The sequence below is a fragment of the Nelumbo lutea genome, chromosome 4 (genome assembly GCF_056320005.1).
Source record: "Nelumbo lutea isolate HS-2025 chromosome 4, American lotus-T2T, whole genome shotgun sequence".
In the NCBI taxonomy this organism is placed as follows: Eukaryota; Viridiplantae; Streptophyta; class Magnoliopsida; order Proteales; family Nelumbonaceae; genus Nelumbo; species Nelumbo lutea.
The window spans coordinates 20,816,820-20,842,275 of NC_142687.1; the positions used below are offsets into that span (position 1 = coordinate 20,816,820).

The 25,456-nt window shown below is 37.9% G+C and overlaps 2 protein-coding genes across 4 annotated transcripts; one reads left to right on the top strand and one right to left on the bottom strand.

Annotated features, from left to right (window-relative positions):
- Positions 1-868: 868 nt before the first annotated feature.
- Positions 869-3,609, top strand: PDCB1 (plasmodesmata callose-binding protein 1). The gene is made up of 4 exons (XM_088941235.1): positions 869-1,337; positions 1,854-2,093; positions 2,186-2,222; positions 2,976-3,609. The coding sequence occupies exons 1-4, from the start codon at positions 1,286-1,288 to the stop codon at positions 3,253-3,255; spliced, it is 609 nt and encodes a 202-aa protein (XP_088797361.1). The 5' UTR covers positions 869-1,285; the 3' UTR covers positions 3,256-3,609.
- Positions 3,610-12,327: 8,718 nt separating this feature from the next.
- On the bottom strand, positions 12,328-24,760 carry LOC148854469 (alpha/beta hydrolase domain-containing protein VTE7-like). Of its 3 annotated transcripts, none has more exons than XM_088941237.1 (11): positions 24,282-24,760; positions 23,420-23,514; positions 23,231-23,328; positions 23,069-23,118; positions 22,555-22,650; positions 21,149-21,238; positions 20,234-20,326; positions 20,033-20,128; positions 13,306-13,371; positions 12,794-12,911; positions 12,328-12,700 (listed from the first exon to the last, which is right to left on the bottom strand). In XM_088941237.1, exons 1-11 carry the CDS (start codon positions 24,456-24,458, stop codon positions 12,690-12,692), a joined length of 990 nt encoding a protein of 329 aa, XP_088797363.1. In that variant the 5' UTR covers positions 24,459-24,760; the 3' UTR covers positions 12,328-12,689. The 3 variants fall into 3 exon arrangements, with proteins under 3 accessions (XP_088797363.1, XP_088797364.1, XP_088797362.1); XM_088941238.1 differs by lacking the exon at positions 24,282-24,760 and adding an exon at positions 23,874-23,985; XM_088941236.1 differs by having other exon boundaries at positions 12,674-12,911.
- Between the last annotated feature and the right edge of the window lie 696 nt (positions 24,761-25,456).

Below are 25,456 nucleotides of genomic sequence, written 5' to 3' on the forward strand. Positions count from 1 at the left end.
TGACTATTGAGGTGAACAGTGAGGGGGAGGGGAGTTTTACATAAAAAAAAAAAAACAGTATTACTATGAAGATTTTCTGAACCACTGGGGAGGGTGATGGCTCCCCTGGATCCTCCTTGGCTCCGCCCCTATAGGTGGGGACCGAGGCCACTTCAGTGTTGGCACCTTGGAGAATATCTCTGATGATCATCACTAAGAAATTTGTAGAATTGCTCTTGAAGACATTTGGGCCATGTTTGGTTTGAAGGAAAATGTAGGGAAAGGTAGAGAAACCTTTACAAACTTTGTATTGGTTTCCCTATCTTTCCCTTCTTTTCCTTACCTTTTCCTTCAAACCAAACATAATCTTGGAGTTCGCGACTCTTGCCTGGCCCAGCCCAGAAATTTCAGTTTTGGGTTAGGTTTTGTGTTTAGCCCAGCCCCGGGCAGACATTAGGCCCGTAGTATTTATACTTAATTCATAGATATGTATTTTATGTGGTATCATATTTTTATACACAAAAACTATAAACCCGAAACCTGAACAGGATGATCCTCGGCTATAGCGCTTCTCAAAGGTGGAAAGCCCGGCCCAGCCCATGAGCACCCCCTGATTCCAGATTCCCTCAATCAATTTGGGCTGAATATAGACACGAGATCCATAATCAATCATCATTCATTAGACCCGGATGCAGCAATGATGGGCATTTTAGTCAAACAAAGATTTTGATGGCACCATTCGTTTTCGGAATAGGCATGGGCAAATGTATACCAAAATACTGCTGATGTCGCCACTCGCCAATCAAAGACAAGAAACTGGAAAGGACACCACAACGCTAGCTCAGACCGACAGCACATCAATAAAAAGGAGAACAAACGATTGGGACCCGAGTCTCTCTCTACCAACCAGGCTGGGCTAAGCTTTTGATCCTGATCAGTGCACATGAGTTTAGACCGTTTAGAACACACCAGGCCAGGCTGCTCGTCTCCCTAGAACACAACCCCAGTAGGCCAGTACACTACTACGCTGTTGAGTATTGACAAAATAGAATAAAAAATAAAAAGCTCTCAGTAGCAGACACCCACCACAAACCCCACTGCCTACACAACTCTACATCATCCTCCTATTATTGTCTAGAAATCTCCATTCCCCACAAGCCCATTAAGCTTTTCTCTCTCTCTCTCTCTCTCTAAGCATTCCTCTTTTTCTGCTGCTCCTATCTTGATTTCTAAGTTTCAACCAGCATTCTTCAGTCGCCATTAATTCCTCCTTTCTCAGTTACATCTTGCCATCCTTGTTGCAATCATGGCTGTTCTAGTGGTTCTAGTGCTTATATTGGCTATGACTGGTCACTCTGGTGAGCTATATGATCTTCCTTATTTTTCTTTTCCTTCGGCATCTCATCTGTTATTATGTTTATGATGCAAGGGGTCTAAGTCGAGATTTTTTTTTTACTTTTAATCTGTGACTCAGTGCAATGCAAAGAGACTAAGACTGCCAGATTTTCTTACTTATCCATTTTCTGTGTTTTTTTTTTTTTTTCTAGACTTTGAATCCTTCTTTCTTTTCTCCTAAAGAAGACTTGGGTTCTTCCCTTCTTTTCCTCCATTATCGTCATTATTATTTTATTTTATTTTTTGCTTCCTCTGGTACTGCTGCCGCTGCTTTAAAAACTTGGGGTTTCAGCAATACTGAACTTCTAATCCTACCTCCAAATTAGATGTGCCCTTTCTTTCCCACTCCTTTTTTTTTTTTTTTCTTTTGAGTTATTTTTGGGATGTGTAAGATTTTACATGATCTCAGAAAGGTTGTTTTCCTTGTTGTGTACATGGGTCTGAATTATGTTAATTTTTTTCCCGTGGAATTTTGGCAGCTGCAAATTGGTGTGTCTGCAGGACGGATGTGAGTGACACAATCCTTCAGAAGACCCTAGATTATGCTTGTGGATCTGGAGCTGATTGCACTCCCATCCTTCAAAATGGGGCTTGTTACCAGCCCAACACTGTCAGGGCTCATTGCTCATATGCTGTGAATAGCTATTTCCAGAGAAAAAATCAAGCTCAAGGATCTTGTGACTTTTCAAGCACAGCCACAGTTTCTACAACTGACCCAAGTAAGGCCTCCTACTTTAATAGTTTAAAAATAAAATAAAATGATCAAATTGTTAACATTTTTTGTGCTTCTTTGTTTCCTGGGTGATTTCAGGCACCGGTAATGGTTGTGTTTTTCCTGCAACTCCAAGGTATTTAGCGCTCTCTCTCTCTCTCTCTCTGCCAATTGATTTTTTTTCTCTGGTAGGTTGAAAATGAGATTGGTGTGACATTGATTTCTCACCTGTAAATTGTTGACATTTTATTATTGGTTGCAATTATTTCTTGGACTTGAGTGTAATGATACTGCTATTCCTTTTTTTTTATTTATTGGGCGTAGTTGTGGGATTTGGTTCATGCCCCGGAAAAACAAATTTTACAATGTTGAGAAATATTTGTTTATTTCTGCCGGAAAGCTTTTTTGATCATATGTAAAGCATAAACTTTTGTGACGCTATCTGTCTGCATCTATTTGCTTGCAAAATTTTACATCTTAGTAGAATCTGATGCTCTCCTTTCTCCTCTGGCATATCCACAAGAGAAACCCTTTCTGCAATTAATTTTCCGGGCTGACATCCCCACAAGTGAATCCCTTCACATATACCACAATCCTGACATGATTGCTTAGATTTGAAGGGGGTTTGTGCATGGAAAATAACTCGGGTTCACAACGTCAGATTTGAACTGGGTTATACAAGAAAATAGGCTGGATCACAGTATTAAGCTTGTTTAAGTTCTTTCTCAGTTCTCACTCATATTATGTACAATTTTCACAATGTTGACGTATTTTTTGTCTTTCAATTTGGTGCCGTGGATGCTTTTGTGTTTTTATAGTGTTACTATTTGCTCTGGATTTCTATCTCCTGAATTAAATCTTAACAGCATTTTTTTGTTCTTTCACTCAGTGTTGCAGGAACACCGTCTACAACACCCTCGACCACAACTCCGTCTACAACACCCTCGACCACGACTCCGTCTACAACACCATCTACAACCACACCTTCTTCAACTCTGACTCCTACAACTGGAATAATAGGAGGGGGGGTTACAGGTTTAGGCCCATCTGGAACTGGCATTACCGACACCAGTGACGCATCTGCTCTCAGTCTCATACTCCAAAAGAATTTCTTTTCCCTGCTTCCGGCCGTCGTCTGGGTTTCCGGCATGCTTTTCTTGTGGGCTTGAGGCAAGCGACGGCAGGAGAAGTGGTGGCTGCCGTGGGTGGTAGTGATAGGGTTTGGACTTGGGGGGCCACATACGAGACGGTGGAGCTTCAGTTGTGTGTGGACGAGATTTTGCCACGACAGATGATAGACATGTGTGGTTCTTTGGATTGTCGAGAGGGGGAATCATCTAGGGTACATTTCCCACTAGCTTTTGTTTTTATCTTGGTGGAAAAAGCTGGATTTTGGATTCCGTTTAGGTGATGATGGAACATAATTTAGTACTACCTTCCTCCTTTTCTCCTTTTGTACATGTAGAGAGACACAGTATTTTATATTATTATTATTATAAATTTAATGAGAATTTGGTACTTAATCCTTCTTTCTAGTGATAAAAAAAAGGCATTTCTTTTCTTGTGGGACAAAAATAGATGATCTGTGCAGCACAAAGGTAGATTTATCTGCTATTTTATGACCGCTGGATTGAATGCAAAGCGAGAACGATCAAGTAATTCTTATTCCTTCAACGGGCCCTTGTGCTCTTCATCCGATGAATTCATGAACCTGATTATATTCTCCCAATCCCAGTACTCAGATCAGTCCAACGCATTTGGGTCCCAAGAGTACATTATTGCTGTGATAATATAGTCAATCCCCACAAGCGTATAGTTGATCATTGATGTGGCATTCTAATCATCTACGTGGCTGTGGTTATATCGCAACCGAGGAATTGGGATCTCCTGCCATCAGAATATGTTCCAACACCCATGCAACAAGATCTGATATCGCAAATTACTATGAAACTGGGACCCGGAATGAAAGTAGGTCCCCTTGGAATGAGGGAGGCCGTCGTTTCAGGTTGTCTTTGTAACTACGTAGGCAGATGCTCATTTATTGTTGATTTGGTGCTTTGGTGTCCGTGGTGGACTGCGTTAATGATCTGATCATGTTCATTTATTTATTTATCACGATCAACGGTGCAGCCACGTGGTGCACATGTCTTGGCCATTTCGACGATTGGATCTATCTAAATATTGTCAATTTGTCGTCAAAAGGACTCGGGATCTCTGCCACAAGAATAAATGAGATTATGCAGGTAAGCCTACTCCGTCTCGCCAGTCCCCACAACATACTATTCCGTCGTATATTTCACTGCAATATGAAAAGGATGAAATGTTCTCCATATGTGAATGTATTATGTGAGTGGACGTAGACAGAGTTTTGAAATGTGCTTAGGCAGCGCAGCTCAGGCGTTTGTGTCTTTCTTTATACGAGGATATTTTTGCAATTACACCACCTAACATGGACACGTGCAAAAGAATCGTGATTCGTGAGAGAGCAGATCTCTCCATTTGTGGGAGAGTATTAAAGAAGAACTAGCATCCTTAATTGTGACGATTCATTTGAGGCCGGATTTGTTGACAAAGTAGCTCACGTAGCGTGGATGCGGTGCAATGTGTTGAGAGTGCATGACCATAGTTGGTTTTAAATTTCAACCCTCCCTTTTCTGAATCGCGGCTAGTGTGGACTTTGGAAAATGTGAGCAGAAGATGGCAATAAAGAAAAAATAATTCACATATGCTACCTAGAACGCGCCCTACATGCAGAGTCCGGCTTCTATCAGATCAGGGCAAAAGCCCGTTTCAACAGTCCTTACAGCCTTGCCTTCGGAATATCTCTACTTATTGTGATTTCATGAGAGATATTTCAATGCAAGGTTGTAACGGGCTGCTCGAACGGTGCGAACACTAAGTTGCCTCACAGTAGCCAAACTCCTACCTGCATCTGTGTATTAAAAACATCTCCCAAAGTGTTTTCGATTTACGGTTTTAGATGTATTGTGGGGTGCCAGTGGGGCGCCAATGTGATCTCAATAAAAAAGGCCAATAGATGTCCGCAATTGGCCCACGTTTTTTATTAATAAATTCAATGGTAAATGATGATTAACGGTAGGATTAGGTACGTCTTGATTCTTGGGTGGTTCAATTTTGATCCGTGACGCTAGCGCCCCGTGAAAAACCTGCTAATGATCGAAAGTGGAGAGAAATAGAGAACTGAAGAAAGAAAGCAAAACAGAGGAGAGCTTCTTTAGGTTTTCTCAATCCTCATTTTTTCCATTGTTTTTTCCCTAATATTTTAAGAGAGAGGATAGTAGAGATGAAAAAGAAAGTAGACCTATTTGGTTTGGTTTTCCTTTTCAACCTAGAAAATTATTTTATTTTCAATTTTTTTCTCTCTATTTTATCCAGATGCGAATGGAATATAATCTAAAATATATGTATATACTAAAGGAATGTCTTCAAATCATAGCCCCCACCATTTAGACACGTGGCAATTTTGATTTTCTAGAAAAAGCATCTCAGAAGTTGGTTATTCACATTTTTAAAGAGAAAACCCATTCCTTACATACATAAATTGCTTTTAACTACATTTAAAATTTTGAACTCAGACATGTGACACTCTAAGACAAGTGTTATACATTCAATAATAGTTCTTTAAAAATACATGAGAATTGGGAATCTCCCATTCTAATCCATTCCTAAAAAATGCAGGAAATGTAGAAGTGGTTATCCATAACCAATTCAGTATGCAATTTCAAAAGTAGTTTTATTTGAATTTCAAATATAAATATAATTATTATACAAATAGTGAAACTCAAATAAAATCTTCTAAAAAACTAAAATAAAATAATATTATTACAAGAAACAAAAAAAATTAAAAACCAAAATGATACATATATTTGACTGCCCCATAACTTAAGTCTCTTAAATCAAATAAAAATCTATCAAAACAACAAATGAAAAACCTAACCTAAATTTTAATATAAATGATTTAAAAATTTTTGAAAATTTAAAATAGTTCTTATTAGTGGCCCAGTACTGAGTACGAGGGTCATGCCTAGTTGGGAAATGAAAGAAAGAAAAATAATTAACCAAAGTAGGCAGAAGATTTAAATTATTGGCGTCACAATTGAGTGGGGAAACCAACATTTAAATTGATATGCACATGTACAACTAGATATTAATTATATATATTATATATGATATTTGGATCTAATTTTTATGACCTTCAAGGAACCCAATACAAGTATTTGCTTTATGTATTATTGATGTAATCGTTTCTGGTCATGTACCAATTTTTGTGATGTATAAATTTTTTTTGGCTAAGTACCTCGTTATTTGACCTGGTGGTGAAGTGCCTTGGTGATGAGCTACTTGGTGGTGAACTGCCTAGTGGCAAGCTCCCTGGTGACGAGCTCCCTGGTGGAGAGCTACTTAGTGGCGAACTCTCTGGTGGAGAACTACCTTGTGACGAGCTCCCTAGTGGTGAACTGCTCGGGGGAGAGCTATGCCGAGCTGCCTGAGCTATGTCAAGCTCCCTGATGGTGAACTGCCTGGGGGAGAGCTATGCCAAGCTCCGTGATGGTGAGATACCTTGGTGGACTCGTCATTTGACCTACTCCTACGTGGCCTGCAACTTAGAGGATGGTGGAGCTCCCTGGTGTAGCGCAACCCGACTGCCCTCTACATGAGGTGATCTCTTCTCCTTTGTAGGCGGCGGGAGCTGAGGGACCTACAAGAACTGAATCAGAGGACCCGGGGGTGTTTACCCGGCGGGGACTCTCCGATGCCTAAGTTAGCATTCTGATTACAGAGAACTTGGAGAGAAATGAGAGAGCTAGAGAGCAGGGGTTACCATCCTTTTTCATCTCCCCCCTTTGGCTTTGGGGGTCGGAGTCCTTATATAGTGGTGTCCTCGCGGGTTAGGTGGGTGAAAAGCCTTCAAACGGTAAGACTCGTCACATCCCGTCAAAATCGGGGTACGGTGGTGAACTCCTCGAGGTTGTCAGGTTGGCACTTGTGTCAGGCGGCCAAGTCGACGCCAGTGTCAGTCGGCGGGTCGGTGTCTGGGCCAAGTTGTCAGGCAGGAGATCTTCCTGCGATACGCCAAACTCTTCTGTACCGAGCTACCCTACAAGTGGTGAGCTGCCCGGGGGAGCTATGCCGAGCTCCTTGGGCTATGCTGAGCTGCTTGTGGCAAGCTCTGCCGAGCTGCTTGTGGCAAGCTCTGCCGAGCTGCTTGTGGCAAGCTCTGCCGAGCTGCTTGTGGCAAGCTCTGCCGAGCTGCTTGTGGCGAGCTCTGCCGAGCTGCCTGGCTCCTTGGTAGTGAGCTCCTTGGAGCTGCCTAGCTCCTTGGCGAGCTCTTTGGTGAGCTACCGAGCTCCTTGGCTAGCTCCTTGGTGAGCTACCGAGCTCGCGGGGTATGCATGCCGTTATAGTCCATCGGTGGTCGTCTTATGGGTTGCTAGGTCGGCCAAGTCGCACAGGCTGCGCACTAGGCAACGCGCAGGCTGCGTGTAGGCCGCACGCCAGGCCTCACTAGGCCGGCCAGGCCGGTGCCCTAGTGGGACACCAACTTGGTAAGTCATTGCCTGGGTGTCACCTAGTTGTCACGGGGTGCCATGTGTCACAATTTCACTGGAGGGCCAAATTTGCCCTCATCGATTATAAATATATTTAAATTGTAGATTAAAAAGAAATAAAAAGTTTAGAATTTCTTAAGACTTCAATAAAATCTTCAAGAAATAAGGATTTCCTCCCATTTTTTTCTTTCTCTCTTGTTTTTGGTAGATCAAATACAATATTTAAATATGCATGAATACAATAGGGAAATCCATGCAACTATTACAAAATACATCAATAACATTCTACAGCTCAATTGGCTATAAACAAGGTAAAAATACACAAGAAACATACAAGTTAGTGTTGTGTTTGAAATGATAGAAAATAAGAGAGAAACAAAAAATTGAGAGAAATTTCTTTATTTATTTTCTATCAAAACAAACGCAAGCTAGTACTTCTGTTAAGCAATGCAATGCAATATTTTGCACATTAAACAAATTGTAGTTTATATTTGAACCCCAAACATACTTTAATCAAAATTCACATGAAAACTATTTTTTTTTTTGAAAGCCACATGAAAACTATTATAAAATGATATGCATAATGCCTCCAAAATTGATATACAACACAAGAACAGTAAATCGACTTTATAAATTTATAATTTAGAATTTTAAACTAAGAATCGAAAAAGACTCACAAATCAAATGAACTGAGGCCCTGTTTGGTTCATGAGAATAGGGGTTTGGAATTGGAATCAAAATGGGCTATTTCGATTCCAATTGTTTGGTTGGATGGAATCAGAATCCCATTCATGTTAATTCTAATTCCCACTCTCTGAACCAAACAGACTATATGGGAATGGACTATTCCAATTCCGATTCCGATTCCTATTTTGGCTGCAAACCAAACAAACCCTTAATTTGTAAGACATTTATTTATTACACATTTTTACAAGTATTAACATAATTTTTCGTTAGGTCTTAACTAATGAATTCAGGAAAATCCAAATTAGGTTTTGGTGGGGGGGGATCAAAGGAACAAAAGAAAACACACTGGGTTAGGTGGGAGGTTCTCAACAAAAATAAATGTGCAGGAGGGTTGGGATTTAGATACCCTTATAATTTTAATCTGGCATTGCTAGCAAAGCAATCTTGGAGATTATGTATTGAAGAAAATAATCTTTGGATTAAGAATATCAAAGCCAAATACATCAAGGGGAGAAATTTTATGACTACCAATCTGCCTGCTAGAGGTTCCTGGGGTTGGCAAAGTTTGGTAGTAGTTAGAGAGGTCATTCAGAAAGAGGCCTATTGGGCTGTTAGTTCTAGTACAAAAGTTAGGATATGGGATGACCCTTGGTTAAAACAGGTCGAGTCATTTAAAATTATAGGGCCCAGAATGAATAATCCAGAGTTGACTTGGGTAAAGTATCTCATGATGGAGGAGGGTAGACATTGGAATACAAGAGTGGTGGAGGAAATTTTCGGGGAGGAAATTGCTAAAAATATTTTGAGTATAAAACTTAGCTAAGGGAGATTGGGAGGATAAGCTGAGATGGACTTTTAATCCAAAAGGGTTTTACATAGTTAAAACTGGGTACTACCTATTCTCACAAAATAGAAATCCAGCCGATGGGACGTCAGCCACACTTAATGCAATAAATATGGGGAAGAAAATGTGGGTTGAAATCTGGAAAGCAAAAATCGACCCAAAAATAAAAAACTTTATTTGGAAATGTCCTCAAAATGCCCTAGCAGTGAGAGAAGACCTTTATAGAAGAAAACGCTCGAACGATAGCATGTGTCCAATATGTAATCAGCAGATTGAAACTATAATGCACTATCTTTTTGAATGTGAACATGCAAAAGCTGCCTGGTTTGGCTCTCACCTAAGTTTTATGGGTGTAAAAGGTCGGTCGAGCATATCCTTCAATTATTGGTTAGCAACTTGGGTAGATTTATGCTTAACAGACAGAGACAAAAAAGATGAATTAATTGCTTTCTCATTTCTGTTATTATGGAATATCTGGAAAGCTAGGAAAAGTAAAATATTTGAGAATACTAACCCAATTCCCGGAGTTACAATTGCAACTGTTTACAGGATGTGGAGAGAGAGAGTGATGACTTCCAAAGTAGGATTGCAAGATTCTTCACCACAACATCCAAACATGAGTGATAGGAAATCTTCTTTTTGGATAGCACCAGAAATAGGGAGGCTCAAGATGAATGTCGATGAGAGTTTTTTGTGCCCTAGCAGTTCAGGTTTTGGTGCAGTTCTAAGGAATGATATTGGTACAGTTATAGCTGCAGTTTTTGGCAAATCAATAGCATCGTCTCCCATTCAAGCTGAAGCAATGGTGATCTTCAACAGTCTGGAGGTTTTGAGTATGTACAAGGAGGAAGATATAGAAGTGGAATCGGACTATCAAAATCTGGTGCAGGCTCTAAAGACGGGAAACTTAGACTTGGTCTCGAATGCAAACTTTCTATGCTTGGACATTAAGTTACTAACTGAAGACCTAGCAATTTCTTTTAATCATATAAATAGATCTTGTAATGTTGCTGCTCACATGCTAGCCAATAAAGGTTTAAAAGAGTCTAGGTTGTTTATCCAAGATCCACCTAGGTGGATACAAGATCTGGCCAACCAATACTTAATTAGACCTTAACAGTGATTTTTTGTACTTTGTGGCTGTTTTCTTTTAATAAACTCATCTTGCTAGTTTTAACAAAAAAAAAAAAAAAAACTAAATTTAGAAATGTATACAAATTTATAGAATTATATATTTATTGATATTGTGAACTTTGAGTTGCACGGCATCCATTACACTAGAGGTGGTAGAGGTGTGTGTGGGATCAAATTTGCATATTTGCAAGTCCCGTTTGATATGGATAGTAGCCTTTATGGATATGGCTAGTAGGCTTTATGTACGCCATGTCTGTCCTCACCCCATGTCCGAGGCTGGATCTGTTCCGAATAAAAACACTTTTAACATGATCCGGTATGAATTGGGATTTGCTTCTTATAAAATGTACCTCACAATGACCTCACAGCCCTGTCCCAACGTGTATTGGAAGCATCTCATCAATAACAACACAAAATAGGGAACATGTTCATTGTAAGGTTGATGTGTGAAGCAGATCTGAACTCACCTGACATTGCATATCTTGGACATGGTGAGTCAGTCTTGAGTTCGGATCAGCAGCAGCACACGGTATCTACAATGTCCCCCAACCAACCAGCCATCATTGCCGTGTGTTGGAATGCATATTTTTGGGAGCATATACCAATTCCCCATATCCCTTCCAACTTCTGACCCACTAAACAGACTAGTCCGATACCGAAAGAAAGGCCTGAGCCATGAGGGAGTGCCTCACTTATGAGTCTGGATCATGCTATACCAACCAACCTACTCTCACATGAAGGGATCTTCTGGCTGATCCAGACTGTCCAGTAGATAGGTTACCCATTGGATTGACCACGTGTTTATCTCACAGTACATAGAATCGGGATTTGCTTGTCATAGAGCACGCTTCATGCCAACCTCACAAACATCCGACCATGTATTGGGAGGGAATATCTTTCTATGAATAAACTGAGATGTATTGTGAGGTTGGTGTGAAGAGTAAATCAAGACCCTAGTTCGTATCTGCTATATGGCTCATGTTTGAATTATATAACAAATGTTTATTGTTCAAAGTTTTAACATATAATAGGATAAATATATAAGCCTATTAGCTCCCCGCCTTACACACAGCATATTTCAGTGTCTATTGCATACTTGTCAAGGGGAGATACATATACCCCACAGCACATCTCATCATGCATTGGAAACATCTCCCATAGTTGCCATAGTTGTCATGGGGAGATATTCCCAATGCACAATTAGGATATGCTGTGGGAAACATGTTGAGTGCAATCCATAGGGAGTCAATGCAATCACTTATTTTACACATTAATGTATATGTTTGGTTCCGTTTACATTTATTGACGGTGCCACATATGCACCCCATAAGCAATGCCTCATTAATTGCATTTGGAGCTTTCTAAAATGGGTAAGCATTTATTAGCATTTTGCTGATGTGATGCCTAATGGTGCCTATGTATCATAAAAGCTCTCATTAAATGTGTTTCTCGATTCTGCAGTCACACAAGTACAAAATGTTTAATGAATAAACGTAAACCAGTCCAAACACCATGAATACGTTTCTGCATAAACTTTTCCACGAATGAATTGATGACTCCCATTTCAGGAAACTTCATTTTTGGAGCTTTATTGGCATTTTGCTGATGTAATGCCTAATGACGCCTATGTATCATAAACGCTCTTATTAAATGTATTTCTCAGTTTTGCAATCACACAAGTACAAAATGTTAAATGAATAAACATAAACCAGACCAAACACCATGAATATGTTTCTGGCATAAACTTTTCAGTGAATTGAGGTTGGGGAGAGGAACCGAGTCTGACAGAGTTTGGATCTACTGACCACAGCACATTGCTGGTCACATTGACTCACCCAGCCACACATTAAGAATATCGGCAATGAAAATTACAACCGATGTTCCTGATGTGCGGTTGGGTGAACGTCTCCAGCAATGTATTGTGGTCAGCAGATCCAAACTCAATATTGGCCCAGCCAGTCAACTGAATTCTGCAGGGTGCGCACAGACACAGAACTACGAACACAGAACCGAAAAAACCATTTATATACCATTATAACTCCATTAAAACCAGTTTGTGCATCCCATTTCACCAAGTTTAATTCTTGGTAGTAAAACATATTAATTTAAAAAGACTTTAAATAGATTAGCCACGAGAATCTCCACTGTCAGGAATAATTTGCAAGTCTAAGTGCATCTGACCATACCACATCCAATTTATCGTTTCTAGGAGCTCTGGTTAGACCATCTTTCATGAGAACATTGTAGATGTGCAATGAGATCCTTCGTTGCAGTTGAACCCACTAGAGCACGCTGTTGCCATGAAAAAGTTTTGGAATTTGACACCAAATATTCGCGATAGCCTCAGCAAGCTGTTCCCATTAAAACGTCAGATGACTCCTGTATTAAAAGCAATGGTATCACCAAAACAGTGGGGGCATTTCCAAACACTAATTACATAAGCCAGGTCCAATGAGCAGGCTTAACAATGACCGGCTTGAACAAAATCTACAATCAATTTGGCAACAGAGTTTGGCCTGTCCACATGAGGGAGATGACCACAATCCGATAGTTGATGGATAATTGCATTCGGCAGTTGATGATGTAGTCTCTGCAGATAACATAAAATTAATATCCCCTATCAGTTGTGTGTGTGAGACAGAGAGAGAGAGAGAGAGAGAGAGAGATGCGATGAGACAATGTAGGGGGGAGCCTTTTTTCCCCCTACTTGTTGCTTTCAATGCGGAGACATGCAATGGAGCGTTCAAACTTTTTTTTTCACTCTTTTCTGGGTGTAGAGGGGGGTTGTGCTCAGGGGTGCAAGTCAGGTTGGCCTGAGTTAGCATTTTACACTGTTTCGGGCTTGGGGGTTGGGACTGGGCCCATTCAAATTTTGACAAAATCCCAACCTGAGCCCGCCCATGCACCCCTAGTTGTGCTTTGGCAGACTTGACTAAAGACACCAGTTAACAATTGATGCACAACATGCCAATAAAGGAACTGACCACTGCAAACTCGCTGCTGAAAATCTTGTCATCCTCACCCCAGATGATAAGTGTCTTCTGATTTACCTGTATTACACCATTACCAAAGGAATCAAAGCAAAACACTAACAAGAGAAGATGGCCTGATTTACTTTAAAATCATCTTTTTGAAGATGGTTCAACCCCAAATAAGAACATAATTTCTTATCATCCCAACCAGTGTTGCATGGATTCTCTCCTAAATGGATGAAGTGCCATGTTGGACATGCATTAAACTCTGGTACTCCATGGATTGTTGAAGGACACTTTGATGTGACAATTTTCCTTTTCTCTTTGCTTATTTAACATAAATGAACAATTCTAGTACACAATGAACGTCATTTTGCTATAGAATATTATCAAGTGATAAAAAAATTTTAGTTGTTCTTTCTGTAAGCTTATAATGTTAAATTCAATAAAACATGGGCTGAATATAAAAAAAGGACTATCTTAATAGTTTACACTTTTCTATGGACATGCCTCCGGATCCTTGTTTCTTCATCTGACTGAGTCAGATTCCTCAACGAGTGTCAGATTCTGATTCCTGTATCCATGTCCATGTAACACTGATTTTAACAGATGCAGCAGACATCCATAAAATCCACCAAAGTTCACCTGGTTGCATCCAGCAGACACTCAAAGAACTCACACCAGAGAATTAGAGGTTTGGTGTCAACAATCAGGTCCATTTATAGCCAAGGAGATTTTCTAGGTGGGATAGGGAAAATAACTGTTTACTGAGGCAGCACCGTGATCAGGTCTGGAGGTCTGTCTGGAATTCATTCCAGCCTCTTCTAAGCCAAAACGAGGTGTAAGACCAACATTTTGAGTGAGAAAATTTGATTCGGGCATTTCTAAATCTTATCTTTTAGTGAAAAACTTAAGCCCAGATGAGACCATGATTTTCCATAGGCAGCTGAAGATAGTTTTATACTGGTTGAGATAAAACAAGCCTAGCCCCTGTCATTGGCCAAGACAGTACAAGTTTATTGGACATGGCCAGCTTGTTTTCAGTGAAAAACTCAAACCAAATTCAACCTCTCTGTCTTTCTGGAGGCTAGAGGCAGATAAAATATGGAAAAAGGCAGTGGCTCAGCATCTAATCAGGGTGCACCAGTCTATGTGATTCCCAGTGGATCAGCAAACCATCCACACCATTTAGGAAGAGATTATAGCTTCTTCTCTTTCTCCGATCAAGAAACAAGAGGTCTAGTTTTTTTCTTTTCTTTTTTATGTATTTCATAAGACACCTTCAAGTTTCTTTATTTCCACTCTCAAGTACTTCCTCTCTGATATCTCCAATTTGGCTAAAACTTCATTCCCTATAAATAGGATGCTAAAGCCATCAAGAGACGGCAGGAATGCATGTTCCATGAACCATCTTACTAGTCCAACCTAGGGCCTCTTCAGCCAAAATTTCACCCAACATATGATGAGATTCAGAGCATGGTGACAGTGCAAGGAAAGACCAAAAATCTATAGGGGAGATGATCAAAATCATGTCAGATTAGCTATTCATGAATTATGATTTAGATTTCCTCAACGGCACATCAAGCATCCTCCTACACATGTGAAAGTACCATACAGGAGTGATGCAGGAGCTGAAGAGTCAAAATTGAAATTTTATGATATTTTATGTATTTCTGTATTTTTGGACAATAGGGGTATTTTTGTCATTTTTGCAATTTTCTGCAGAGTCAAATAATAGGGTTTGATTGTCTAGTTATAGTTTGCTTGTGTTTAAAATTTTAGAGTCATTGCATAAATAGGATTAAAGTTATTGAATCTTCTTTAAATTGAAATAGGATATGACAGATTAGTTTGAGTCCTACTAGGATTATTGAGTCTAACAGTTTGACTCCTAAGACAATTATGAGTTTAACAGTTTGACTCCTAGAATTATTACGAGTTATAGTCTATAAATATGTATGGACGTTTTACACAAAGGCAATGAAATTTATTGAGTTTTCTTCAACTTATGCTAGCTATGGTTAGAGGTGTAAATCGGGCTGAGTCGCTCGCGGCCCGGCCCGAATTTGGGCCGGCACGGCACGGAGGCACGTGGGCCGTGCGGCTAGTTTCAGCTTTTTGGGGGTTTTTTACAAAAATACCCCCAACAGCTATAAATAAGGGTATTTATGTATTTTGGTTTTGGGGGGAGAAAGAATGAGACAGATGCCCCCCAACAGCTATATAATAGCTAGTTTAGGGGGCATTATGGGTAAAATGATAAATAACTTTACAATGACCAAAATACCCCTCCCAACAACTAAAAAACAACTAGTTTTTAGGGTATCTTAGGCAATTGAATTATTTTCAATTCCTATAAATAGCCCTATCCTCCACCATTCTCATCACACCAATTCAACAATTCTCTTAATCTCTTCTCTAGTTCTCATACTCTCTCAAGTCTCAATATCTCAATCTCTTATACATTCTCTGATTCTCCAACTCTCAACTTTATTGAACTTTCAACAAGAAGAAGACTTGCTCAACAGCTCAAGTATCTCAAGTTGGCAATTTAGGAGGCTTGGATTCTTGGAGTTGAAAGGCTTCAACCGCATAGTTTTCAAGGCATCAAGGTGAGGCTAGGTGACAGGGGAGCGCCTAGTCACCTACTCGCCTAGGCGATGGATTTCTTTTATGTAGAAAACATAGATCCTAGGGTAGTTCCCTAGGTACCATAACCATATTTCCTTAATAATTATTCATAATTTTCATAAGAAAAGTATAGAGTTCATGTTAAAGTAAAGAAAATCAACATATTAATGAGAAGAAGAAAAAGAAGGAAAAGAAGGAAAAGAACATTCAAAAAAATATAAGGGCTGAACCCTTATTTTTGTTATAGGAAAAGAAGAAAAAAAGTAGTAGTAGAAAATGTGTTGATTAGACAAAATTTTAAGTTCTTCCTTACTTATTGGTTCAGGTTTTAAAGCCTTTGAGGGTTCAATACAGCATTTAGAAGTGCTTGTATTGATTAAACCCTAACAAATAAGAAAATAATAAAAAGAAATTAGTATATAAACACACAAAATGAACATTTTAGCTTAATAATGCCTATTTTATAATTATAATGTCAAAAAATAAAGAATAAAAAAGTACTTTATAATACATAGTACCAAACTGCTTGGTGATTAGGCGAGGCGAGCCTCAAAGGGCACTTTGTCGCCTAGGTGTCACCTTGACAACTATGTTCAACTGTTGAAATCAAATTGGGATGCCGAACCGGCAATCCGGGTAAGTGTAAATAAATTAATTTTTATTTTTTTTAGAATTTAAAAAAAATAGTCGGCTTCTCCCAAAACCAATTCTCCAACATGTTCAATGCCGAAGATATTCAATCGCAGCATGGTAGTGTTAGCACCGATATGGATGCTATTGACATTGACGGAACTTTCACCATTAATATTGGTACTAGGGGAAAGAAAAAGAAAGTTGATTAGACCAGTTTGGAAAATATTAAAATTAGAGGAGGTTCAAGGGAAGGGAAAAAGAGTTGTTTGCCAAAAATGTAGGAAAGGGTTTAGCTATTGTAGAAAGGGTGGTATTGGCCATTTGAGCAGACATTTGCTCATCCATGAGAAACAACACAAACACAAACACAAATTGGGGGGGGGGGGGGGGGGGGGTTGGTACTTTTAAATATTCTCAAGAAAAAAAGAGGCAAGAATTAGCAAAATACATTGTACATGTTAAACAACCATTTTTGTTAGCTAAAATACTAAACTTGAAAAATGGTTACGTAATTTTGTAAATCCACAATTTATATCAGATGTTTTAAAAACTTTTTATTCATATAAACAAAATTTAATTTATATGTTATCAAATCTTAATTCTAAAGTTGCAATTACTTTTGATATTTGGACTTCTAAATTTAACATAAGTTATATTTGTGTTACCGGTCATTTTATTGATGAAAATTGGCTTTTAAATAAAAGAATTTTAAGTTTTACTAGGCTTGAATGGCCACATACTGGCCCAACTATTGTTGCAAGTATTTTAATTACTTTACATGCTTGTGGAATTGGCAATAAATTATTTTCTATTAGTTTTGATAATGCTAGTAATAATGATTTAGTAATAAATATTTTAAAATCTCAATTAAAATCATGTTTTAAATGGTAAATTATTTCATATCAGATGTGCATGTCACATCATAAATTTATGTATTCGGGATGCGTTAAATATTATTTATACTCATTTCAAAAATTTGAAATTTTATTATATATATTAAAAGTTTTGTAGCAAGAAAACAATAACTTAAATATTTATGTCAAAATTATGGTTTAAAATATAAGCATTTTATATAAGATGTTAAACATATATAGAATTCTACCTATGCTATGTTAGAAACTTGTATTTCTCACAAACAAATTCTTAGTGATTTTTATAATGCAAAAATGCCTACTAATATTATATTTGAGGAAGACTAGGAAATGGCAATTTGTATAAGAGATTTTTTTAAAACATTTTTATGGTGCAACTAATGAATTATCGGGTATTTATTATCCAAATAGTTGTAATTTAGCTTATCAATTAATGATGATTAATGATTGTTTTGCAAAATATAGAAAAGATCCAAAAATTTAAAAGTATTGTTGAAATAATGGAAAATAAATTTAAAAAATATGGGGAGAACATTTCTCCTCTTTATTGCTTAGCTACAGTATTAGATCCAATGATTAGGAAGGATGGTTTAGATATTTTACTTGAAACATATTGTGAAAATATGAATATTGAAATTTGAAATAAAAAAGAAAAAAATAATAGTTTATTATTTGAAATGTATAGTTTATATGAATCTGAAGTTACAGGGAATAATAAAAATTCTACAACTTGTATAGCTGCATCTTTCACTTCCGAACTTGAGTCCAGTTGTAGAAGAGAAAAACTTTTTTATTTAATAAGAGGCAGAAATGCACTGTTTCAACAACAAGGTCATTTATTGAACTTAGTTTTTATTTACAAGCAAAATTTTCTACTTTAGATGGTTTTTCCTTCATCGCAGAGGGAACAAATAATTTTCATATTTTAGCCTAGTGGACTGAGCATGCAAAAAACTATCCAGTTCTCACCACCTTGGCACGTGATCTACTAACCCCTCCGGTGTCTATAGTTCCATCGGAGTCTTATTTTAGTGCAGGTGCTAGGGTGTTGGACGACAAGAGAAGCTGTATGAATGATGAAAGTCTAGAGATGTGCATCTGCTTTAAAGATTTGATGGATGCTGAAAATAGATTACAAGACAAAGGAGGGCATGGCACTACACCTGATGTTTCACCTGAAGCAGATGATCAAAGTCAAGAACAATAGGAGAAAATGATGAAGTCAATATTTTTTGTATACTCAATAGTTGTATAGCTTTTTTTTCAAATTATTGCAAATTTTGTTTTAATTTTATTTAATTTATTTGATATTTTTTAATAACGTAATTTTTTATTATCAATTTGTAACGATATTGTATTTTTTTATATTTTATTAACTTATTCCATTTTCTAATTTTCATATTTCATTCATCCAACCATTGTATGCTTTGTATCATTCAAATTTAAACGAAATAAAATTCCTATTTTTCTTCCAATTTGTTATTCACTTTGAGTCTTTGTCTCTTTGACTTCTTATTTAGTTAAGTATTTTTTTCATTTATTTGTTAGATTTCTTATTTTTTCAAATAGTTCCCAAAGGCCAAAGGAAAGTTAAATATTTTAGTTTTACTTATCAAAGAAATAAAAAAAAAATCAAAAAACAAAAAAAATGTCTGGCCTGGTTTGGCCCATGCCCAAGGCCCGGCCTGTGGCCCAGCCCGGCACAACGCGACCCGTTTTACACCTCTAGCTATGATGAGTGATTCCCATGCCCTAGAGTGATTCTAGGCACCCTGTGAATGATTCCAGGTATTTTCTCTCTTCTTTCTCTCTCTATTTTCTCTCTGATTCCTTCAAGAAGTTGTTACAGCCATTAACAGCCATAAAACTCTGATCAAGAAGACCATTCAACATTCTCTAAGGACTAAAACTGAGCTGGTCCTACATCAAGGAGGCTTTGGTTGAGTGTATTACAGCCAAGGTAGCGCACTGCATTAAATTATTGGATGCTTTCTCTCCTTTCTGTTTGATGATATAATGAGGAAGTGGGGAGAATGGCCGCATCCTCTTCCAAGAAGAAGGTGACCCAAAGATCATGGACACCACCAGAAAAAGACTTTATCAAGTTTAATTTTGATGGGAGCAGTTTGGAAACCTGGGGCCTTCGGGGGTGGAAGGAGTCTTTTAAGTATGCAGTTGGCAATAGACTTAAATGAAGGGGAATATCTAAGGTGGTGATAGGGTGGTTAAGGAATGATAAAAAAACAGTATGGGCCTACAGTAATGAACTTAAGAAGTTTAGGTGGCTGACCATGAATATTCAGGTGAAAATTCAATGGGTAAATATAGGTTAATTATATTGGGTTAAGTTGTAATGTAAGAAGTCATTTTGGGAAGGGGTACGGTCATGTATCCTTCCAAAGGGGCACATGTAACTTAGGTACATTTCTGTTGATATTTTAGTGCAAATTTCAGTTAACAAAAAAAGAAAAATGTATCATGAGTTAAGGAAGTAACAACTTCTTTCACATCTAGCATAATTGTCCCTCTTTTCCCATAACAATGTAGAACAATTTGACGATCTAAAAATGCTTACAAATTAGCATTTTCTATTTTGCACTTACCTGATCTATCAGCCTACTAACATTATAGCCCCCGCTAATCATAAAATCAACAGTAGCATCTTCCCACCAAGGCAACAGGCAATGCAAACGGCCTACCTAGATGAAATAAGAGAGTAGACAATATCATTATATATGAATGTACATTTGTACCAACAGAAATATCCACAACCAATGGAAATTATCAAAATAGGCAATACTCACATTTGTCTGGTCTAAGATGGTGTCAAATGATATCTTTTTAAAGGCCAAAAGATTTGCATACAACCGCAATGGCATGCTCTTCAATACAGATACCTGGTCCAAAAGACTTTAAGTTATTAAAGAATTCAATAATGTTAAATAACAAAGAAAGAAGACGTAGAATTAAAGATCGGGAGTTTTGCTTTGTTGGGTGTTGTAGAAGATTTATGTCCCATATGCAAGGTAGGTATGGAAGAAATCTCTATTGTGAAGAAACGATGCCAAATTTCCAACTCCTCTTTATTTATTTATTTATTTTTTAATTGCTTTGCCTATTCCATCTATCTCATCTACTAATAGAGAGTTAAACTGTTAAAAATTTTTCTTCACTTTTATTTAATTCTATGAAGGACTATCAAGATCTTAGAACTATTTACTGTGAACGCAGGTGCAAACTGCAAAGTGGTCCTGAAAGAACTAACAGGACTGAGGAGAAAGATTGGATAGAAGCAATCTCAACTTCGCTTGTAGAATCAATGATGACTTTGACAGTTTGTCTACACTCTACAGGCAGTCCTAGCACGATGGAACATTTGCTCTTTAAAGACAATGATGATATTCAGGAAAATATAAGAACAATTTTCTCCACAGCAGAGCATAAAATATTGTTCTTCTCAAACCTGTTTCTGAATCATTTTGCAGCCTTAGGTGACTCCTCCATCATGTTTTTAGTAATCTTTTAGGGTTCTTGCAAAGGCAAGGAGCGTTAAAGCAAACTTAATACTATTATTGCTACTTTCATTATCATCTTCATCAAAATTTCACCCAAAAGCACATAAAATTAATAGAAGTGAGTCAAATTAGAAACAAGCATCGAATGATTAACACCAAAGCAACAAACTTCTTGTTGCATCTATTATGGAAAAGAAAATTTACCCCAGCATAGGCTACTGTTCTAGGTAACTTTGCAAGGTTTCCTGTGCCTTCTGCATACACACCTGCATCAATCAAAATCAATTTTTGTACCTGCAAAGTGCAAAATTACATTACCTATCAAAAAGTACAAAATTACTTCTCCATATTTTATAAAACACAAATACTGCTAATGTACATACCATATATATATAGACACACACACACACATACTAACAAAAATGACTAATATCAACTTCTGTTTCTAATTATGCATGATATTTTCGAGGTGTAGGAACTAGTATCCAGGCCAACCCAACCACGCTGAAATTTGGAATGAGTTCATACAGCTCATGGAAATCAAATCCAATACATTCAAATTGAGTGAATATTATTTGGATCTAACACTCTTGGACTCTCATCACCTTAGATTGACTCTGCCAAGTGGAGTAACATAATATCACTTAAATTACTTAAGTGGCATTCGGTAGCACTTAACTGGCCACTGAACTCTGAATTTTACCTTTCAGTGGTTAGGTACTTAGGTGGTCATTTGGTAAAACATCCAAACACACCTCTGGAAATTCCACTTGAATTTTCAGAGGTTGACTGACCTCCAAGTAAGTTTTTTTTTTTTTTATCAGTAAACATATATTTTATTAATTGGATATATTGTCCAATGATAATTCCAAATATCCATATAAAATAAATATAACGATGTTATAATATTATATTATGTAAAATTATATTTACATCATATAATACATAACATCTTTTATATGCTATAATACAAAAAACATTATATGTTCTATAATATAATTTTTATTATATTAAATAGAATAATCATAATATATATTATAGTATAGTATAATATAATACTATAGAAATATGTATTCAATTGTACAAAAATATATAATTATAATATAATACAGACTGGATATTCAAAAGGGTAAAATTAAAATAAACATTTCTGAAAGGGTACAATATTCAAATTACCAAACAGCTTCAGTGCATTCAAAAATCTGGAAAAGAAGAAAAACAAATTTTCACAGACCAGATCTCTGAATTGTTCTTGAGACTTTTTTGTTTTTCAAATATCATGATTCAGATTTATTAATGTCAGCTTCGATATTATGGTTCACGTTTCTTTAAAGCCCAAGCGCATGACATGGGACCTAAGATTGCAGATTTTAAGTCGAAGGATCTTCATTAGATAATTTATCAAAAGTCAAATTCTAGGCCAGAAAATATAATTTAACAATGAGTACCCTAAAGTTGAATTTTCCCCAATATAAGGGTTCAAGCAAAAAAAGAAAGAAAAAAGGCAAATGGTACACAAAAGGTAGTTTAACTTCTCTGAAAATGGATGCATGGAGCACGCTCATGAATTCAGAGGGCAAGAAAAATAAAAAGAAAAAAGAAAAACTTACAGATTCAGGATGATTGACAGCAAAGTCAATTACAACAGCAGCACCAAGGCTTGGCCCAACTAGTATCATGGGCTTTTTGATGTAGGACCTCCAAAGCTATTGCACGCAGATGGAATGTAAAAAAGAGAAATAAAAATGGTGCTTAGAGAAATGAAAAGTTATAGATAAAAGAAAATAAAGAACTTCCAAACAGTGACATCATCTAGTTGATTGAATGCCATGTCTATACCTGCCCAACCAATACCGATCAAACAAAATCTACTCAGTTCATTGCTAGATACATCCAAGAGGATTCCAATTGATTGGACAGGAAGAAGAAGCATACTAAACTGGAGGCATTGCAGTATTCTACATTTCTGTTCAATGTTGTAGTAAAGCTTTGCTTATAAAAATGTTGTACTAAAACTTCTAAGTTCTAACCATCAACTATAGGCAGTTACTAGGAACTAGTAGTAACTAGTTCTGTGTTATTGCAATTCAATAAGCAGGTACAAGAAGCTTGAAGCAAACATACCTGATACAGGTGGTCACGTTTGGAAGTCACATCACATGATGGAAGCCTTTCTAATGCAAGTGCAGACAAATGGAAAATCATATTACATGATTCAAGGTACGGAGAGATAATAAATAACTTGTTGCAATTCAATAAGAACGAGGACAGGTCTAACAGAAAAACCTAGATCAGAGAATCCCCAGCCAAGAATGTCCACGGCCCAAGTTTCCAACCCAGCCTCCTCCAGCAAAGGGTATGTGTATCTCCATTCTAAACAAGAGCTGAAATAAGATGGATTGAAATACATAAGTTCAGTCAGCAATAGCTTACGCATACAATACAGCCTAATCACAACGGACGCATAATACAGGCCTGTCAAAGCCATGGAGGAGAACCACCGGATTTGTCTCGCTCTGCAACAGTGGCCTCACACAACTACTCATAATACTGCTTTCCGAAAAGCTAACCTGCAATGCCCGCAGAGACCCCTTATTAGTCCCAAAAAAGTATTAAGAACAAGAAACCCATAAACCTTCAAGATTTGAAGAGCAGAATTAGAAACTTCAATTCCCAAGAAATGAAAACATGACTGAAGCTTTTCCATCGACATATCATTATGAATTCTGTACTCAGAGTTGAGATTGGCTGTGCATCAATGAGAAGCAAGAATCAAAGCAAACTAGTTCCTGTTTCAGTGACTTGTATCTGGATATCCTTATAAATCAAGTACTATACGAAATAAGTTTGTTCAACAGTACATGAACAACAACAGAACCGATCAAAAAGCATATGAACAATAGCTCAAATAAACTAGTATGTAGACGACCATTCGTATTGCTTATACAGAGTCTCGTGAGTTCTTCCATCACTGAGTTGGATGAATTTTCCCGTCAAAAGCGCCGGATAAACCCATGTCAAATTTGAGCATTGGGCTAGAGGCTAGAGCAAAAGCAGTTCGGTCCGGGTCGGGTTTAAATATCGACCCAGTTTGACTAATAAGTTATCGGGTTTCGCGCAGGCATGGTGTCGCAGACGGGGCGGGGCTGAGTTGTTCCGGTTCGACCAATAAGTGAGCACGAGCTAACCCGATGAAACCTCTTGTTCTATGTTCCTCCAATTATCCAAGTTCCAGCCAAGAATAGGGACGAGATTTGGTTATAGAACGTGGATTAACATTGGCCGGTAAAGGGAACTACAGGAAAGTAGATAAACTAAAGAAGAAGAAGAAACCCACCTGGACAGGCAGCCTCTCAATCCTCTTGGCCAGTTTTCGAGCAAATGGGTCTTTGATTTTCTCGACCTGTCTCGGGAGAAACGATGGAAATTCATCTGCCAGAACCCTGAAATGCCTTAAGTTTCCGGACTTGGTCCACGCTGCCGTTGGCGCAGAACCCACAGTGAGGGCCATCATTTCTCACGTCCGGCACAAATTGGCACCGACTTCCGAGGCTCTGCGCTCCCAACCACGAGAAACCGACACTAACAGAAACAAATTACGCCATTAATATAGATTGCTCGGAGTATTACGACTACGTGGGCTGTGACATTGAGCTCCGCCCATTCCAAAGAATGTAATCCTTCGGTAATATCTATAACGACCCAAGATTCCAATTTAGTGGTCTACGTAGACATTCTGCAATCCCAAGTGTGTACAGTGTATGGATCCCTAAACAAATAACTAGCGGAGGGGACATGCGTTGTAGTGGCCGGCTCATAACTATTAGGCTTGAACTCGATTTAAATTATAGATTTTAGTTCGAATTCGAGCTTGGTTCGAGCCAAAAATTCAGAAATTCGAGCTCGGCTACCTTTGATTGTAAGTCTCTCAAGCAGTCGAGGTCTCCTTCAATTGTCAATGTGCCAAATTGAAGTCTTTCTCAACTGTTGAAGTGTCGAGCTGAGGTTTCCCTAACAAGCAAAGTGTCGAGCTAAGGTCTCCCTTAATTGATAAGGTGCCGAGTTGAGGTTTTCCTCAGTTGTCGAGGTGTTGAGTCAAAATCTCCCTTAGTGACCGAGGTGCCAAACCAAGGTCTCCCTTAGTGGTAGAGGTGTCGTCTAGCTCGAGTTCGATTTGAATTAGAGACTTGAGCTTGAGCTTTGAAGTTCGATTTCGGCTCAGCTCAAACTCGACTATCTTTGTTTGCAGGTCCCCTATCAGCCAAAATGATGAGCTAAAGTCTCCCTCAATTGGAGAGAGAGTAGTATTCTAGTAATTTATAAGGGGAGAGAGAGAGAGAGAGAGATGGCATTCTTGTAATTTGCAAGAAAGAGAGAGAGTGGCATTCTTAGAATTTGAAAGAAAAAAAAAGCAAGAGAGAGATAGAGAGAGTTGGTAGGAGAGAGTGAGATTCTTATAATTTGAAAGAAAAAAAAGCAAAAGAGAAAGAATTGGTAGAGAGTGGCATTCTT